General features: G+C 41.3%; 1 protein-coding gene across 5 annotated transcripts in view; it reads left to right on the forward strand.

The window, feature by feature from the left end:
• The window catches only part of rttn (rotatin), a 397,420-nt gene that overhangs the window by 87,592 nt on the left and 289,052 nt on the right, over positions 1–20,776 (forward strand). For all 5 annotated transcript variants that reach the window (XR_011352026.1, XR_011352027.1, XM_069920391.1 and 2 more), the window contains exons 17-18: positions 11,612–11,751; positions 19,277–19,448. Coding sequence is in view for 3 of the 5 variants with exons in the window: in XM_069920391.1 (XP_069776492.1) it covers positions 11,612–11,751; positions 19,277–19,448 (312 nt within the window). In the remaining 2 variants the exon portion in view is untranslated. The remainder of the gene's footprint in view (positions 1–11,611; positions 11,752–19,276; positions 19,449–20,776) is intronic.

The raw sequence follows: 20,776 nt of genomic DNA on the forward strand, positions 1-20,776 counted from the left end.
AGCAACAAAGGAGTTTTTCATAATTAAATTCTTGAATGGTCAAGTCAGTCACCTGATCAAAATCCAATCAACCATATCTTGAAGACAAAATTTAAGGGGACAAGCCCCTGAAACAAGCAGGAGTTGGAGATGGCTGCAGTTGAGGCCTAGCAGAGCATCACCAGAGAAGATACTCAGCACCTGATGATATCTATGAATCACAGACTTCAAGCAGTCATTCCCTGCAAGAGATATTGAACAAAATACTAAACATGACTAATTGCTATGTCCCAAATATTATGGTGCCCTGAAATGAGGTGACTGTATAAAATGTGCTGTAATTTCTACATAGTAAAATTAAAATGTACACAAATAAACTTGAATAACATCTGGAGTGTGCACTTTAATCACATTGAATGGTTTGATTACAACTTTAAAATTGGAGCACAGGGGAAAATAAAGGTGGGGGGGGGGGAAACCGTCTTTGTCCCAAACATTATGGAGGGCACAGTTTGAAGGTTAAAGCTCTACAATCCATTCTTGTTGATGTAGTCTGCCTGAGCTATAAGACTGACCACTCAGGGACCAAGTTGATCTTCAACATGCTAACAGACAGGCAGACAGATGCCTCTGTCTGCACTAGTTTGCAGTTTGAGAAAAATCTCTCTTACTCCTCTCCTCAGTGCTGACTCACAGCCACACACTTAGGTTTATGGGTTAAACCACCCCTGCAATAGGTTCTTGATGTTGATTTGCCCACTTTATTTTGCTAGGGATTCCCAAGGTCAGTGACTGACCAAGCTGAAGGAGTGCCCTCTTCTTGATAGGACCTGGAGTATTTTGACCTTGTGCCTTTGGATACGCAAACAAGATATGCCACCTCCATCTTCTGTTTATTTGAAATTACTCCTCCCTTATATGACTTGTATGACTGGACACAAAGCGACCATATGTTCTTGACATTACGGACTCCTTGTTCAAGAGAACCTGCAAGTTTCACCTTTAATGAACAGAAACATCTGGACACATTATCCTCAGCCTCGAAGCAGGGTCATGACCTGAAACATTGACCATCTTTTGGCCTCTGTAGATGCTACCTGACTTCCTGAGTTTCACCAGCAGCTTGGAATTGGCTTTATTATCCTTGCATGGATGTAAACAGAACATTTATGTTGCTGCTGGATCTCTGATGCAAATTGCAAGTCTGTAAAGGAAGGCCATGTTTTAAAAAAAATGGCATTACCTCCACTGCCTCAATTAATTTCAGAGGTATTGATGTTAAGAAGTCTAAGCATGAAAAGATCAGTATTTTGCCATCATGATTCTGTGGCACTGATTTTAACACAGAGTTAATAATAAAATTACAGAAAAATTCCCATTATCCGGATTTCAAGCAACCAGCAAAAACATAGTGGAAAGTTAATAGGTAAAAATATGAAAGTTTAAAATTGGCGCACTCTATCAGTCAGTTCACCAATCACACAACATGCACTCTCAAGCAACTGAAAAATTCACTTATCTAACATTTACCAATCGCCATAGGTGGTGGGTACCAGGGTGTTTTGCTGTATAATACAGCTTCTTGCTTACTTCATATGGCCACACAAAGGTGTTACCAACTGGCTCCAAGGATCACAGTCGATAGATGTGCTAAGGGGTTTAATAGAACATTTATGTCATAAAATGGTTGGTTAAGTCTCTCAATTGCAAATGTGATAGGCCCAGCCTGCATTGTTTGAAGGTGTGCATTTAGGGGAATGTGACTGAACAGAATGATCACACTCTGCAAAAAAATCCAAAAAATCCTTTGTTCAATTATTCAGTTATTATAAATAGGTTTTTAAGAAGTGTGGTCTGCTGGGCCAGAACTGAAGAAAGGTTATGGAGTACTTATGCTGTCACCAGGGGCTCATCTTCGATACAAACAACTTGTGTTACAGTGCTTTGGGATTATAGGGGAGGACAATTAAATTAACGCTGCCAGATGTCTTTGACTAACAGCTATACTCTGTATATTATCAAATTCTGTCCTCTCAGACTGGCCTTCACAATATAATCAGGTAGGCCTTACTACTACACCCACTATCAGCTCTCACTGGTATGAACTCTGGCTATAATTCACAATGGCTCTTTGTTGTTCTTGATCTTTTACTCTTGCTCCACTTCTACACTACTTCCCCCCCCCCCCCCACCCCTCCTGTCCCATTTCTCCACCTCACTCTCTATTCATTTTCCCTCCTTACCCCACTCGGTGTTCCTGCTATTCTTCCTCTTTTTCTATACCCATTTCATCTCTGTCCCTATTCCATTTCCCATCTTTTCCCTCTCTCCTGTTTCTCCTCCTTGCCCTTTTGCAGGAGGAAAAACACAGAAGTGCTTGAGGAACTCAGCTGGTCTTGCAGCAACCATAAGAGGTAAAGACGTTTCGGGCCTGAACCCTTCTTCAAAGGAAAAGCAAAAAGATTTACACCAAGTCCTGCTTTTTGTTCATACCTTGAGGGAGGGCTTAGGCCTGAAACATCAGTAATATATTTTGATGCTGTGAGACTGGCTGAGTTCCTCCTGCATTTACTGCGTGTTTTTACTCTGTTATGAACTAACAAAGGAACAGCAAAGGAAAATTCACCAGACAATGGTAAATTCAAAATAATAGTTTTGATTAAATTAATAACATAGCATTTCTTACTTAACTCTAACTTAATTGCCACTCTGCACAAATGTAAATTTGTGTGTGTCAAAATCCAAACCATTACAGTTTGAGCTTGTCTGAAAAGTCAATTTTAAACTTCAGCATCAAACATTTTGTGTTGCTTGAAGACTTGTAAATCACAGTTCAGAAGTAATTATGACACTTTTAAACATCATGTCTTCAGATCTCTTTAAACTCCCAAGTCTTTTGATGAGTTGTCTTTCAGAGAGATGTTCTTCATACGAGTATTTTCACAAGTTCCCCCCCCTATCTTGTTAAGGTTACGGAACTGTGATCTTCACAATGATTTCTTTCTTAATCAAGAGTGAAGTGGTCTTACTTTAAAGCCTCTTGTTTTGAGTATCTCCTATGATAAGGATAATACAATACAGAACAGCGTCTCCTTCTCTCTCCAGAGATTACTGTTTTACCCTTGTGCTTTTCACAGGATGGTCAATCACTTCAGTATGGTTTCTGTGCCTTCATTTGTATGTTTCTCTGAAATCATGTGACATGACATCACCACTGTTTCAATTTAATTTTTCCAAAACACAAACCTTCCTTCAAATTATCACTTCACATCCTTAAAAACTTCAGACCTCATCTCTGTCCAAGAGGTTCAAATGGTTTATGATTCTGGAAAGCCTGAGCACGTGTCACTCCAGGAAGAACTTGCTTAATTGACCAACTGCCAGCAGAATGCTATGTATACACGTCTATTGTCCTGGAATCAATTAAGACTCTCTTCCATTCCATTATGGTCTGGTTCTTCCAGTCTCAGCGACTCCGAAATGAACTGTTTTTCTGAGTGCAATGGTGTCTATGTAAATGTTATGTGACCTTTGTGTGACCCTGTCCACCCATGACTCATTTTACTAAGACACATTAAATATTGTTTAATATTAAATATCTTTTTTTTTTCTTCTTTGGCTTGGCTTCGCGGACGAAGATTTATGGAGGGGGTAAAAAGTCCACGTCAGCTGCAGGCTCGTTTGTGGCTGACAAATCCGATGCGGGACAGGCAGACACGGTTGCAGCGGCTGCAGGGGAAAATTGGTTGGTTGGGGTTGGGTGTTGGGTTTTTCCTCCTTTGCCTTTTGTCAGTGAGGTGGGCTCTGCGGTCTTCTTCAAAGGAGGTTGCTGCCCGCCAAACTGTGAGGCGCCAAGATGCACGGTTTGAGGCGATATCAGCCCACTGGCGGAGGTCAATGTGGCAGGCACTAAGAGATTTCTTTAGGCAGTCCTTGTACCTTTTCTTTGGTGCACCTCTGTCACGGTGGCCAGTGGAGAGCTCGCCATATAACACGATCTTGGGAAGGCGATGGTCCTCCATTCTGGAGACGTGACCCACCCAGCGCAGCTGGATCTTCAGCAGCGTGGACTCGATGCTGTCGACCTCTGCCATCTCGAGTACTTCGGCGTTAGGGATGAAAGCGCTCCAATGGATGTTGAGGATGGAGCGGAGACAACGCTGGTGGAAGCGTTCTAGGAGCCGTAGGTGATGCCGGTAGAGGACCCATGATTTGGAGCTGAACAGGAGTGTGGGTATGACAATGGCTCTGTATACGCTTATCTTTGTGAGGTTTTTCAGTTGGTTGTTTTTCCAGACTCTTGTGTAGTCTTCCAAAGGCGCTATTTGCCTTGGCGAGTCTGTTGTCTATCTCATTGTCGATCCTTGCATCTGATGAAATGGTGCAGCCGAGATAGGTAAACTGGTTGACCGTTTTGAGTTTTGTGTGCCCGATGGAGATGTGGGGGGAATGGTAGTCATGGTGGGGAGCTGGCTGATGGAAGACCTCAATTTTCTTCAGGCTGACTTCCAGGCCAAACATTTTGGCAGTTTCCGCAAAGCAGGTCGTCAAGCGCTGAAGAGCTGGCTTTAACATTAAACTGCAAACATCTGTGTTTCACTCCTTTTGCAGGAATACTTTGGAAAAGGGGTTTATTTGCCTGTAATGTGTAGTAATTGGTAGTTTATGAAAGTTGATGAGGCTTTGTCATGTGACTATAGCTAAAAACATTTTTTTAAAAAAACATAGCCAAGTCCATAATGGGCTGAGACCTCCCAACCATTGAAGGCATCTTTGTGAGTTGCTGCATCAAGAGGCAGCCAACATTGTCAAGGACCCTATCACTCTGGTCACAACCTCCTCTTGCTGCTACCTTCAGGAAAAAGGTGTAGAAGCTTGAAGACCAGCACCTCCAAGTTCAAGAACGATTTCTCTCCAATGTTTATGAGGCCCTTAAACTGCCCATACTACCCTCATCACAGAAGATGTCTGACTGCTTTATTACAACGGCACTTTTTTTTTTGCACCATTGGTGACTATGAATATTTATTCATTTGTTTATTTAAATTTTTCTTATCTATGTGTACTTACTGTCTCTTCTTTAACGTGTACTATGTTATCTCACTGACAAAAGACAAAGGTGGAAAAACCCAACACCCAACCCCAACCAACCAATTTTCCCTTGCAACCGTGGTCTGCCTGTCCCGCATCGGACTTGTCAGTCACAACCAAGACTGCAGCTGACGTGGACGTTACCCCTCATAAATCTTCGTCCGCGAAGCCAAGCCAGTGGAGAAGAAGAAGACTAAGTTTACAAAATAACTTCGGCTGCAGTGAGAATTTTGGTGAATTTATACTTTGTACAATGTAAATGACATTATGTTATTATGGGAGGATGCCTTGTAAGCAGCTGTATCGAATTTGAGTTAGGCCCCACATAATGGAGTGATTTTTCATTAGATTTGCGTTCTCTCTATTGCCAAGATACAAGCTCAGTAAGACACTTCACCATGAAAGTGGTCAGTTTGAATTTTCTGAGATATGAACTTCTGGTTATTATGTTTTTCTGTTCACTTGCACGTCGCCAGAACTTGTGTTCTGTGAATAAATTTCTCATTGAGGATGACTTCTATATTATGGTCAAAGCAAGATTTTTTTTTTCGTTCAGTATTCCAAATTTTCTGTCCGGATCTAAAATTAAAATGGCTGTAAAGTTCCAAGAACACAGCACTGTACATTGGAGACAAACACAAATGCTAGAAATCTAAACTACAAATGGAAACTCAAGTTTTATATTTGCAGATGCTGCCTGACGTTTGAATGTTTTCAGTTTTCTTTGATTCAGATTCATTAGCAAATATCATACTCTTTACACTTGTCAGAATCTGGTTTTATTGCCATGAACGTGCGTCACAACATTTGCTGTTATGCGGCAGCAGAATTGTGCATTAAAGGTGCAAATATTGCTAATAATTACATTTTTGCAAATAGACCATTTTCCTTTATTATCGCCTTTGAGAACATGTAGCAGGTTGGTTTGATTCGTTAATGAACAAGTCCGCTTCAATAGTATTGAGTTTTCCACTTTTTTTTAAACACTAAAGTAAACTACTTTAAAACAAGTAATAAACGGATAATAAGATATTAATACATTCAAAATACATGGTCAAGGAAATTATATGTCCTAACTCCATGTTCTTGATTCTAACAGCACAAATTCAAAACTAAACTACCGTTTCTCTAAGATGGTCGAAAGCACAGCTTTTAAACTTGACTATCTTCTCTCTCTTTGACTTGGCTTCGCGGACGAAGATTTATGGAGGGGGTCAGCTGCAGGCTCGATTGCGGCTGACCAAGTCCACTCAAAGGAATGTCAACAAATTTCTGCAGCAGCTAGAACTGGCAAAAATATGTTTACAAGTCATTTTAACCTTTGCACACCAATTTAAAAATAAATAAGGGTGTAAAAGATGAGAAAAAAAAAGAGAGGATGTTTTTGTTGTTCATTGTCCATTCAGACATCTGATGGCGGAGGAGAAGAAGCTATTTTTGTAACATTGGGTGTTTGTCTTCAGGCTCCTGTATTTCCTTCCTGATGGTAGCAGTGAAAAGAAGGTACTTCCTGGGTGGTGAAGGTCCTTGATGGAGGCTGTTTTCTTGAGACACCACCTCTTATAGATGTCCTTAATTGAGTGAATCGCACGATTCTGCTGGCCAAGTTCACAACTCTCTGTAGTTGTCCTGTGCACTTACACTGCCACACCAGACAGTGATGCGACCTGCCAGGATGCCCTCCACTATACACCTGTTGAAATTTGCAAGAGTCTTCAGTGACATACCAAATCTCCTCAACCTCCAAACGGAATATTGCTGTTGGCAAGCCTTCTTCATGATTTCATTTTCATGATGGATAGATCTTCAAAGATGTTGACACCCAGGAATTTGAAGTTGTTTTACATTTAAGCTGTAATCTTGTGATTTTTTTTGTCTTTCTATTCTTGGACTCTGTAATGGAGGATTTAGACTAGCTTATGAAAGAAGGGATGCAGTTGCATCAGAAGATATAATCTAAATTTACTCTATGGGGCCCAGGGCAGCATATGAATCAGTAGACATTATCCAACTTCCACCATGAGGCCCAGAGATGCAGTTGTCTTTTGTTGGTCGCAGACTGTCAGGAGACCTTGAAGATAATTAAATCATTTGTTCAAAGAGATGAGATCTGAAGTAAACAACTTTTGGGTAATATAAGCCATGGTCCCACTGCTGAAGTTTGAGACTCTCCAAGAGGTGACAACATCTCTCAGCAAGAAGAAGAACTTCAAGATTCCAAACCGACGTCCCGGTCCGGGGAGGTGGAGAAAAACCGGCGCCCAGACAACCTACTACAAGTGTGCAGTCGTCGCCTCGCTTTGGCAGTTGGGACCAGTCCAGGCATTGATAAGTATAATTGGGAAGGGCTTGCATATTGTAGCGTGAATTCAGCTTTAGATTTAGTAATAAAGACTTGTATAAACTGAACTGCTCTCGGTGTGTGTGTCTATTTTCTTTCGGTAGCTTGAACACTGTGACCAATCTAAAATGAACAAAGTGAGAGGTACAAGTTTACCCAAGACAGACTCTTACCTGTTTTGTACTGATTTCAAAATTCAAAATATGTTTTCTAACTAATATTCTGACTGAAAATTATCAGTGGCACTATTAACTGGAACATTAGGGAAAACAGGGGCTGATAATGCAGCTTCTATCTGCCTGAAATATCATCTACATTTTTTCATTAACCTTTAATTATTTTTTTAATCATGTATGGTTTTTCTGAATTCGTATTATTTACAAATCTTTTCTGATTTATTTTGACTACCACAATGTACCAATCAGCCTCCTGTGTCTCCTGCAGAGTTCAGTTTGATGAAAATTTCTACCACAATGCAAATTGCCATTTTTTTTGCTTTTAGCAGAAGATTATTTTATATTTGTCTGGTAAATTTCAATTGAACCAGCCTTCAGAATGCTTTGAAGAGGTGAGTTATGAGGCAAAGGTAGACCTAAATGGACTAAATTCCCTCACAAAAGTCTGTTCTTTCTATCAAATCTCATTTTAAGTGCCTCACCTGGACCACCTCTGAGAAGTACAAGTCAAGTTCAGGCAAGCTGTCCAAGTTTTCCAGTGAATTTGAGCTGCACCTTCTTCAGGAATATTGCAGCTTAGAAATTAAATTGTAAAAAGCTTTCTCCTTCTGTATTGTTCATGTACAAATTTTCCCCACTGTAGAATGAAATGAGTTAGTTTCCAGGCCGTTTCATGTCTCTTTGGAGATTTGACTAGGGTTACATGGTATGCCACCTTTGAAACTCCAACACAATTTCTGTATCAGAATTACATGAGACAGTGTTGTATCCCAAGCAATGCTTTGTTGAGTCTTGAATGCAACTCTTGTTGACATATTTAGTTACAGCATGGATTGCTGGTAGAGCAATAAGGACAATAAGAAGCTGGAGGAACTCGGCAGGCCAGGTAGCATCCATGGAGAGAAATGGACGTCAATGTTTTTGACAGAGACCCTTTTTCAAAACTCAAATGTTGCCTGTCTGCGGACGCTGCCTGATCTACTGAGTCCTTCCAGCTTCTCTTGCTCAAGATTCCAGCAATTGCAACTCTTGTGTTCATTAGATTGGGACACCTGCCAGATATGCAGAAGTTACCTTCATCTTTGATCTACACCTTCCCCTACCACAATTCACATCATTAAAATGCCCATTGTTCATTTCTGTGGTGAAATCACTATCATGTAAACATCATGACGTTTCCTGGTTGACTTTGCTCTCACTGGCCAGCTCATGACTCCTCCCCTTTTCTTCCACATAAGGCTGTCATGCCACAAGCCTGCCCCCATTTTGAGTCCGGGTCAGTGTGAGTGACCAACACAGGGATGCTGTCCATCTCTTGTAAATAAAACCCTTCAGTCTCAGCGACTTCAGTCTTTGAGTAATTGATCGTGCCTCAATTCCTGATCTTTTTTTTCTGCCTTTCTTCACCAATGAGGCACCAATGCCTGATCAATCCCTTCTCCACCTCCACAACTTCCCACAATTTGATGTGACAAACTCATTGGTACCCCACTTCTCTGCTCACCTGGTGCACCCTTTATCATTTGAATTTTGGGCACAGATCTTTTCAGAGCCCGTAACTAATGCAGTGCTCCAACTAAGATTTGACCTAGAATATGTCTTTTGGTCTATACTCCTTGCCGTGCCTTTTTTCCCCCAAATCAGACACCTGCCTGCTTTTTACTCTTGCCTTGAAGAAGGACTCTGGCCTGAAACCTCAGTTATATATCTTTACCTCCTGCAAGGCAGGCTGAATTCCTCCAGCATTTCTCTGTTTTTACTACAATCACAGCTTTTGCTGATTTTCATGTTTCATCATGAACAAAGCATGACATCCTTAAGTAATTAAAAGCATATACTTTATTGGAGATATGCTTATATGTTTGCAATGTTTTTTGTGTTTTATGTAAATCTAATGTCTTTGAAGATTCAATTTATTGTCGTAATAAAACATTGTCATATTACATGAAATTGCTTTTGCCTGCTGTAGGACAGACAGATTTGTCATCAGCAGAAATTTCCTGAAGTGCCTCTTAAAGTCAGAGAAAGAGAAGGAAAAGAGAGCACCCCCAGAATCACCCAGTGTTGGTAGATTTGCCTCCAGTGCTTCTGTAGCCACGCAGAGTCCAGTCCAAACCACTGGCGACCTGAGCTCCAGATCTGAACCTCCAACACGGTTAGGAACCCTTCAGCACCCCCTCACATCCTGGTTCTGATACCTGGTACCCCTTCAGCCAGTTTTGAGTCAGTCTCCAGCAGTCCGCAGCCCGGTGCGTGACCCCGACAGCAGTCTCCAGCAGCCCGCAGCCTCCGAGGGTTTTGTGCCTCGAGTCTCCAGCAGCCCGCTTCATGCGTGGGTCTTTTAGCCGCGGAGCTCCCTCACTGATCTGCCATTCCCATGGGTTTTCTCTTTCTCTGCTTCTCCTTTTCAGACGGGGGATAATCTCCCTGTTTTTCAGTGCCCTGGACCAGTCTTCCACTCCCCTGGAGGCTTCAACTCCTTGTGACTGCTGCTAATCGGAGGTGCCGCCATCTTGGGTCCAGACCCCATGGCTGTGGGATTTTAACTAAAACTTCCGTTGGCTCTTTTAATGGGCTGTTGAACTGGGTGGTTGGACCCTGTGGGAGCGCTGCGTCTCTGCTCCTTGCTCCCCACGGGTCTGCACTAGTGGCAGCGCTGCTATTACAGCTGCTCCCGCAGTGCCGCCATCTTTTGTACTTTATAATGAGTAAATTTTTGGTGTTATAAAATATTTTGGTTTGACCTTGGATTCAGAATGGTATCTCGTATTCACCTTCAATTGCCATTGTCTGTGTTCATTTGTGACTTTCTCCATTTGTTTTTGCATAAATTCAATGCCTCTTGACTTTATATCATTGTTTGTAAGAATATTTTTAACATTACTAATACTCATGGTGAAAGGCTGTATTCTGAAAACTAATCCGTGAGGATTACCACTTTTCAATCAAAATGAAGCCTTTACCTTTGATCTCTGTTTCCAATTTGTTTTCTCACTCCAAACCATGGCTCTATCAACTGATGTCACAAGGTTATATCTAATTTCATGTTTTCTCAGCATCTTATCAAAATCTTCTGGTACCATGTATTGACAATAGCTTTGAATGCTTACACAATGTCAATAACAGAAAAACACTCAACAGGATTAAATAGAATTGACCCGTTTTTCATCAATCCATCATGACTCTTATTCATACTCGTCCAAATGCATTATTAAATTTAAATTTTAAATTTAGACTTATGGCAGAGTAACAGGCCATTTCGGTCCACGAACCCATGCTGCCCAATTACATCTAATTGACCTACAATTCCGCCCCCCCCCATACATTTCGAACAGTGAAGGAAACCAGAGCCCCCAGAGGAAACCCACGCAAACACGGGGAAAATGTACAAATTCCTTTCAGGGTGGGATTCGAATCCCGGTCCCGATCGCTGGTGCTGCACCATGCTGCATTATGGGTAACTTCCCTGCATTTCACATTAAATCAAAAATTTTTTTTTCTTTACTCCTTATCTTTTAGGGTGATAATGCCAGGTTTCCATTTCTTTAAAGATGCACGTTTTGCAACGTAGGGTTTTAGAAGTTAACAAGTTTCCTCATCTACTGTATCTCTTTGCATGGCCAGAAGAGTAATTCGGATGTCCCTGAAAATGAGATATGATTAAATACTATTATTTTCTTCATTGACATTAAATTCCTCGTGACTTTTTCTTTTATTGCTGGCGTTTAATCCTCATCCTTCATTGTGATTTGAATGGAGTTGAATAGAGTTCATAAAGATGGTCATCTTCAACATATCTCATTGACATTTACTCAGTTTTTAATCCCTTTCTTGGTTAATGGCTTCTCAGCAACCTCGGCATTCACAGGTGGTTTTGTCTGGGGCTCCGTTAGAAGAATATAATTTTAATTCCTGAAAACTAGGTCTGTCATTGTTGAAATGAGTTTTATCGAATGCTTGCTTTTCAGTCAAAGGTGACAATTGGCATTTTGAAACCTATCCATGCATTATTTGGTCTTTATAGGGATTTGCGAGTGTAAAAGGGCCTCTGGGACGCTGCATTCTTGCACTGAGTGAGCCATACACTGAATCTGCACCTGGTATTTTATCGAGGACAGCAAGGATTCATGCATCTCTTCGACTCTTCATGAGTAAACAGAATCCGTAAGCAGAATAATTTTATTTTAAAATAACCCTGTCTTTAACATTAATCTGAGATCCAGCTTGGTAAACTGAAGCAGATGCAAACTGTGTTTATATAGGCCTTGAGAGATCACTACAGCACATCTCAGCCAATGAAGAACCTTTGAAATTCAGTCGCTGATATAGTGCTGTAGGGAAATGAACAGCCGTACCATCTCACCATTGCATAATCTATTTTCAGTAAGACCCAGTGGTAATATTGTAAGGAGGCTGTGAAGATTGGCCTGAAACAAAAAGACTGAAATGTATCATGGTTATTAATGTTCATAAGACCTTGCCATGCACAAAGATTAGTGTTTCAACAATTACTTCACTAAAAGTTGATAGCTTGTGATGAAATAAATTTGAAAGGAGGCTGTGTGAAGCTTAGCTATCGGCGTGATTATGTCCTGATCGAATAGACCACTCAATAGTTGTATAGAAAATTGTCAGAGTTATTCCTTCACCCGTTGATTTATAATCATTTTGAGGCCATAATTGGCCAAAACAAATCAAATTTCTAACCCAGTTTCAAGTCATTTGCAGAAGTGTAAATAAATGTGGTTTGACGATCAGCTGAAGCTGCTTGGGTGCCCATCAAACTGTATTCTAAACTCTGAAATCCAAATGTTCAAAAACTGACAAGCATTGAAGGTGAAATATCAAAGCTCCAACTGTACGATCGAATGGCAACGTCATGCAAGGCTAAGGCTGCAACTCATTGTCAAAAAGTGATTGGATCTTTTTGTGGACTGCAATAACATTGTGCAGCCTTGAAAAGAAATTGACTAGAATGGAACTTCTATATATTTCAAATTGCCAGTCAAGATTTACATTATTAGTTTGTCCTTCATTCCATCATCAATCCAGAAATGTGATTGTTTTCTAGAGATACTTACTCTTGTATCGGTAGTTGAATGATTGTAAGTCAGAGGTTTTCTTATTTATGCATTCTTGTACCCTCAAAATTGTCAGCCTGGATGACTCTGATAATTACAGTGCTCTCTGTAATATTTGGGACAAAGACATTTTTTATCCTTTATTTGTCCCTGTACTCTGCAGTTTTAAATTTGTAATCGAACCTGCGCTGGGTAGGTCACTCCTCCAGAATGGAGGACCATCGCCTTCCCAAGATCATGGCGAGCTCTCCACTGGCCACCGTGACAGAGGTGCGCCAAAGAAGAGGTACAAGGACTGCCTAAAGAAAGCTCTTGGTGCCTGCCACATTGACCACCGCCAGTGGGCTGATATCGCCTCAAACCGTGCATCTTGGCGCCTCGCAGTTCGGCGGGCAGCAATCTCCTTTGAAGAAGACCTCAGAGCCCACCTCACTGACAAAAGACAAAGGAAGAAAAACCCCACACCCAACCCCAACCAACCAATTTTCCCTTGCAACCGCTGCACCCGTGTCTGCCTGTCCCGCATCGGACTTGTCAGCCACAAACGAGCCTGCAGCTGACGTGGACATTACCCCTCCATAAATCTTTGTCCACGAAGCCAAGCCAAAGAAGAACTCTACAGTTTTAAATTTGAAATCAAACTATTTTCATGTGATTAAAGTGCACATTCCAGATTTTATTCAAAGTTTATTTGTTCATATTTTGGTTTGACCGTGGAGAAAATTACAACACTTTTTAGACATAGTCCCTTCATCAGGGCACCATAAAGTTTGGGATATTGACTTCACAGATGTTTGTGATTACTAAGATGTGTTTAATTTTTATTTCATTGGTGCAGATATAAGAGAGCTAGGCTTGCTTCTAAACTTTTGATCACCTTTGGAGTCCATAGTTGCCATTTTTGAACAGGAGGTCCATTTGTGCCAATGAAAGTCAAAGAAGCCATTATGAGGCTGATAAACAAGAATAAAACAGCAAACGACAATCGCCCAAACCTTAGGATTACAAAAATCATCTGCTTGGGACATCATTAAGAAGAAAGAGTGTACTGGTTGTAATGTTGGGTTCAAATACACACTTTGAGCTTGGCGTTCAGAACCTTTACTGAAAACAATCCCGCAGTACATTTTTCATCCCTCAACTCCATTACTCCCGGCTGACCTGGAAAAAAACGATACTGAAGCCTGCCCCATGACATTATCAGCAGGTCAAATACCAAACTAATAACATGACACCACATTGATGAGCTCATTAATTGCAAAGAGACTGGTAGGCCAAGAGCTCATTAATTTTCAAGATTCAATTTATTGACACAGTAATAAACGGTATCATATTACATGTAGTTTATTTTTGCCTGCTGCAAGGCAGACTGATTCGCCACTGGCAGGAATTGCCTAAGTGCCTCTTCCAGTCAGACTTACAGACAGAGAGAGAGAGAGACAGAAAAGCAAAAGAGAGTCTTGGATTGTCCGTAGATTTGCCTCCAGCACTTCTGCAGTCACCCAGAGTCTAGTCCAAACCATTGGCAACCCGAGCTCCAGATCCAAACCTCTAACACGGCCAGGAACCCGTCAGTGCCTCCTCGCATCCTGGTTCCGACACCTGGTCCCCCTCCAGCCAGTCTCCAGCAGTCCGCAGTTTCCATGGGCTCCTTGCCTCGAGTCTCCAGCAGCCTGCTGCTGTGCTGGTCCCTCAGTTGCAGAGCCCCCTCACAGGTCCAGCACCATGGTCGTCGTCCCCTCTACTTCTCCCTCTCAGACGGGGCATGATCTTCCTATCCTCTGGTGCCCTGCTCCAGTCCTCCGCTGCCTATGAAAAGGCGTCGCCATCTTGGGCGCAAAGCCATGATCACGGGATTTCAAATAAAAATCCCCGTCAGCTCCCTCAATGGGCTGTTCAAAGCCTGTCCAGAGCCAATAGCAGTTGACTGGGCAACTGGACCCCATGGGAGCACTGCATCTCTGCTCCCTGATTCTCCACGGGTTCACACCGGCAGCAGACTTTATGCTACAGCGGCCCTGGCAGAGCTGCCATCTCCAATGGGGGAGAGTTTCTGGCTATTTACCCTGTCTGTACCCGCCATGATTTGAGTGCTGCCTGATCTGCAGAGTTGAATCCACTGCTGATTTCAGAAGAATTCTCAATGAAGAAAGATCCCCAAACGTTTGTCCAACAGATCAGAAAAACTCTTCAGGAGATGGGTGTGGATGTGTCCATGACTACTGTCCACAGAAGACTTCATGAACAGAAATACAGAGGTTCACTGCAAGATGCAAACCACTAGTTAGCCACAGAAACAGGATGGCCGGATTACAGTTTGCCAAGAAGTATTTAAAAGAGCCTGCAGAATTCTGGAAAAATATCTTGATGTCAGATGAGATCAAGATGAACCTTTATCAGAGTGATGGCAAGAGCAAAGTATGGAGGTGTAAAGAAACTGCCCAAGATCCAGAGCATCTCATCTGTGAAATGTGGTGGGGGTGGGGTTGCTATGGCCTGGACAGGCACTTATCTTCATTGATGATGTCACTGCTGATGGCAGTAGCAAAATGAATTCTGAGGTGAATAGAAACATCTTATCTGCTTATATTTGAGCAAATGGCTCCAAACTCATTGGACGGTGCTTCATCCTACAGAAAGACGATGATCCCAAACATACTGCTAAGGCAAATAAGGGGTTTTTCAATGCTAAAAACTAGAAAATTCTTGAATGGCAACCGATCTAAACACAATTGAGCATGCCTTCTATATGCTGAACAGAAAATTTAAGAAGATAAGCCCCTGAAACAAGCAGGAACTGAAGAGTTGTAGTAGAATCCTGGCAGAGCATTGCCCGAGAAGATGCTCAGCCCCTAGTGATGTCTATGAATCACAGACTTAAAGCAGTCACTGTATGTAAGGGATATGCAGCAAAGAAATAAATATGATGACTTTATATATATATATATATATATACCGGGGGGGGAGAGTCACATGATGGAGTAGCAGCTGGTAGGAGAATAACAGCCCTCTCCAGAAAAGAAGAAATAAAGTGAAGAAAACACAAAGTTCAAGAAACACCAAACACAAACAATAAAAGATAAAGTTGTGGAGAAAAGAAAAAAAATGGCACCCAAGAAGGAAAAAGTAAAAACAACGGGAAAAAAAGAAGAAAAGACACCGGGAGAAGGCTTTACCTGCATGAAGAAACTGAGCCGTCGTGGAGAAAAGAGCCCGCTCCGCAAGATTGGTGACGACCCCTCAAAGTCGCGACCTCCCGACCGCTGGACTGCTAAAATGGCTCTGAGCCAAACAGAAATGCGCAATGTGCACACTAAGGAAAAAGAAAACACCGACAGGAGGGGAGCCCAGCTGAGGAACAAACTAACACAGCGCAACCAGCTGAGGGATGCCCGACATCGGGGCTCTCAGCTGGAAGAAGAGGAAAGCGACAGGAAAGGGAGTAATAGGAAAGAAGAACAGCAATAGGAGGCCCAACAGATAACTAGCCCTGAAGAAGAGGACCAACAGCAAGAAGCCATGCAAAAAAATGCCAAGCAAAGTGAGGCAAGCAGCTCAACAAGAAAGTCAGAGAGACACAGATACAAGGAAGAGAAGTAGAAGACACAAACACAAGTGGAGAAACAGAAGAAGAGGAAGAAGACCAAGCTCTGCACAGAGGAATAGAAGGTAATGTTGATGGACAGTATACAAATAAAAACATTTTCAAGAACAAATGAGAGTATTAAAAGAATGGTTGACATTAGAATTTAGTGAAATGAAAAGAAAAATGAAAAGTACAGAAGAAAAAGTGAGTAGAATAGAGCTGGTCATGACAGAAATAGGGAAAAGATTAGAAAATGTGGAAGAACGAGTAATGGCTGTAGAAATGGAAGTGAATGACTTAAGAAGAAAATTGGAAGACAGTGACAAAATGTTAAGAGTCACAAGAGTTGTTCGCTCAGAAGATGGATATAAAGGAAAACTATAGTAGGCGAAACAACATAAAGATAGTGGGCCGAAAGGAAGATGAAGAAGGCACAAATATGAAAGAATTTATAAAAGAATGGATCCCAAAGATCCTGGGAATGCCAGAAGTACAGGAAGGAATGGAAATAGAAAGGAAAAACAGAATACTAGCCCCGAAACCATAGACACATCAAAAACTAAGATTCGTTTTAGTAAAATTTCTGAGATACACGACAAGAGAAAATATACTGAAGAAGGCAAGGAATAAAATTAGAGAAGACAGAAAACCATTGGAATACAAGGGTCAAAAAATATTTTTTTACCCAGACATAAGTTTTGAACTCTTAAAGAAGAGGCAGGAGTTTAACACAGCAAAATCGATCCTGTGGAAGAAAGGCTATAAATTTATTTTAAAATATCCAGCGGTGCTTACAATAGTTATCCTGGGGCAGCAAAACAGACAGTTCTCGGATCCGGAGAAAGCACAAGAATTTGCAGAACACCTGCAGGACAGAAGGAGAGATGAAGAGATGTAACAAGATCGAAGAACGATGACAAACTACATATAAAGATGTAAAAATAATGTATAAGTAAGAACTAAAGAAGTGAAAGAAAGGGAAGAAAGGAAGTAAGGGGGAAAAAAAGAGGATGAACTTTGTTATATGTGAAGTTAAAAGTCTTTTCTGGAGGGGGTTGGGTGTGAGTGAATAACAGTTGTGGTTGGCCGGCAAGGGACAAGGGGCAACTTGGGGGGGGATCATTTGGGGTTAAGGGAATTTTAGATGTGGGAGTTGTAGAAGTATTTTATGTTTTAAAAGTGTTGTCATACATTGAGTTCAAAAAGGGAAAACTTGAGATGAAAATGGGGAAAAGGGTGAAGGTGGTGGTGAGGAAGTGGAAATGAGGTGTAAACAGAATATGAGATGGCCATGTTGAACTATATGACTATAAATATTAATGGAATACATAACCAAATTAAATGATACAGGCTATTAAATTTCCTGAAAAAAGAAAAAATAGACATAGCATTTGTGCCGGAAACTCATCTAATGGAAGTGGAACATAATAAATTAAGGACAGACTGGGTAGGGCACATAGCGGCAACATCATATAATTCAAAAGCCAGAGGTGGAGCTATATTAATAAATAAAAATGCACCAATCAAAATAGAGGAGGAAATAATAGATCCAACTGGGAGGTATGTAATGATAAAGTGTCAGATATATTCAGAATTCTGGAATTTGATCAATATATATGCACCTAATGAAGAGGATCAAAAGTTTATGCAAGACATTTTTTTGAAGATTGTAGATATGCAGTGGAATATATTGATAGGATGGGATTTTAACCTTAACTTGGACCCAAAATTGGATAAAATTGTTAGTGACTATTGGTGTCCTGCAGGGATCTCTTCTGGGATCCCTACCCTTTGTCATCTCTCTAACTTACTTGGATGAGGAAGTGGAAGAATGGGTTAGTAACTTTTCAGATGACATGAAGATTGGAGGTGTTGTGGATTGTTGTTGGCTACAATGGGATCTAGGCAGGATGCAGTTGGGTGGAGAAGATGAAGACAGAGTTCAATCTGGAAAAGTGTGAAGTGATGCACTTTGGAAGTTGGAACCTAAAGGCAGAGTACAAGGTAAATGCCAGAATTCTTATCTATGTGGAGGAACAGAGGAATCTTGGGGTCCAAGATTGACAGGGTGGTTAAGGAGGTTTTTGGTGTGTTGCCCTTGATTTGTCAACAGATTGAGTTCAAGAGCCCTGAGGTGATGCTTCAGCTCTATAAAACTGGTTAGAATATACTTGGAATATTATGCTCAATTCTGGGCACCTCATTAAGGGAAGAATGTGGAAGATTTAGAAAGGGTACAGAGGAAATTTACCAGCATGCTGCCTAGGTGAGAGAACATGTTTTGTTGAGCAAGATGGAATTTTTCTCCTTGGAGTGATGGAGGAAAAGAGGCAATTTAATGGAGGTATATAAGATTATGAGTGGTAGAGATGGAGTGAACAGGCACCCCCTTTTTTCCCCAGGGTAGCAATGGCCAATACCTGAGGATAACTGTTTAAGGTCAGTGGAGAGAAGTTTAAATGTTTTTTAAATTTTAAAATTACGGCCATTTAATCTGTTCCGCCCAATTGTACCCAAATTAACTTGCATCCCTGCATGTTCTGAATGCTGGGAGAAAAATCAAGCACCAAGAGAAAACCCATGCAGACACAGGGAGAACTTGTAAATGCTTGACATTCACTGCTGGGTACAAACCTGTGCCATCAGACTGGGGAGGGAAGTTTTTTTTACACACAGAGTGGTGGATGCTTGGAATTCACTGGGGGTAGTTGTTGAAGCTGATACAATAGGGATATTTAAAAGCCTGATGGGTACATCAGTAAAATATGGGGTTTAAGACTGTGAGGTCATGATGTGAAGTCTGTTTATGTAGATCAGTACCACATTGTGTTTTGAAGGACCTGTGCTATGCAGTATGATTGTATGTTAAATCTGCAGTACCAAATAAATCTGTAATATGCAGAATACACATTAGCTACCTTTATTTTATAAATTGTTCCATTTTGTCGTGAAGATGATTTTTGATTTAGGAATGTAATCTAGTTGTAACTTGAACTATTCCCTTTTTCTGTTTATTCAACAGCGTGCGCTCTGTAGCTATTACACACTTAATGCCACATCTGATAAATGAAGAAGGGGCCTCCAATAAACAGCCTGCATTACAAGGGAGTAAATTCAACGATGTGTCTGATCTGTTTATATTGGATAAGCCCATCGATTTACAATTGGAACACAATGACACAACTTTTTTTAATGTAAGAATTCATCATTTTGTTTCTTTCAACTATGTAGTTCGTACACCTGAAAAATACAGCTCCTATATCTAGGAAAAAATTCATAAAAATGAAATGAAATCAAAAGAAAAAGCAAAGTGTTAGACATCAAACTGAACATAGCTGGCTTCCTATCCATAACTGAAAGATATGAGCAGTTAGTGGAAATCTGAAATAAAAACTAAGTTCTTGAAACGCACCACAGATTGAGCAGTGTCAGTGGTAAAAGAAACAGAATTAATGTTTTGGGTCTGATACCCTTTGTCAGAAATGGGGAAGAGCTAACGCATGTATGTTTTCACTTGTAAAGGAGGTGGAGGAGGGATAGGCAGAACAAAATTAATGTAATTTGTCTGTAAGGTTGAGCGTATATAGGTTAATGTTTAGAAGCAGACTAAGCTGCTTTGTTTGTGTTTTGGTCATAGCAGGGGTCTGGGGTCAGGTTACAGTAATTGAGATACATTTTTAAATTGAAGTCACCCATTCAAATTCAACCTCTTGGATCTCACAAAAATCACCTCATCATAACCCTTGCATTGCACTTACTGCAACACTATGCTCCGCACTTTTGTTTTCTATTTACACTACCTGTTGCAATTAAGTGCGGATTGACTTGCCTGACTAGCATTCAGTCAAAACCAGGGGTTTTGACAGTTATTGATTAAGGGGATGTGATGGAGCGCAGGCAGATGGAAACCCGGCTCAAGCTTGGACTCTGCATCTGTGGAAGAAATAGCAGCAGCTACTTGCTACTGTGCTTACGAGGGCGGCAGCTGACGAGGCTATGTCATTCTGGGGGCAGATACTCAAGTGGCTTTGAAGAGTCTGGCTTTTCTCTCCCATTTTGCTCTCCTTCTATTTGCAAGATAACACTGGGCCCTGACTAGCCTTTAGCACACAGAAGAAAGCTTTTCCCTGGATCTCAGTACACATGACTGTGGCGTCCCGCAATTGCAGAGATCGGGTCGGCACATCGTGCGGCAGCAGATACGGACAGAGAACTCCCAGGACAACGAACCGATGGGGTTATAAGCTGAGGTAGCATCAGATGAACAGCCCTAAAATGGCATTGCTCAAGCTGCCCAGCTAACTCAGCAGAAGCAGGCTGGGGAAGAAGGGCATTCATATGCATGGACGTTCCCACCCGCTATTGTTATTCATATGGCTGACTCAGTCAATCAGCAAAAAATAGCGGGAACTTGAACAGTATAAAAGCAGCCTTTTCATCCCTAATAAAGGAGTGAGCTTAACCTGCCACACTGTGTATGTGTGTTTCTTTGTAGCGGTCGGCTACAATTGGTGACCCTGAC

The sequence above is a fragment of the Narcine bancroftii genome, chromosome 2 (genome assembly GCF_036971445.1).
Source record: "Narcine bancroftii isolate sNarBan1 chromosome 2, sNarBan1.hap1, whole genome shotgun sequence".
Taxonomy (NCBI): Eukaryota; Metazoa; Chordata; class Chondrichthyes; order Torpediniformes; family Narcinidae; genus Narcine; species Narcine bancroftii.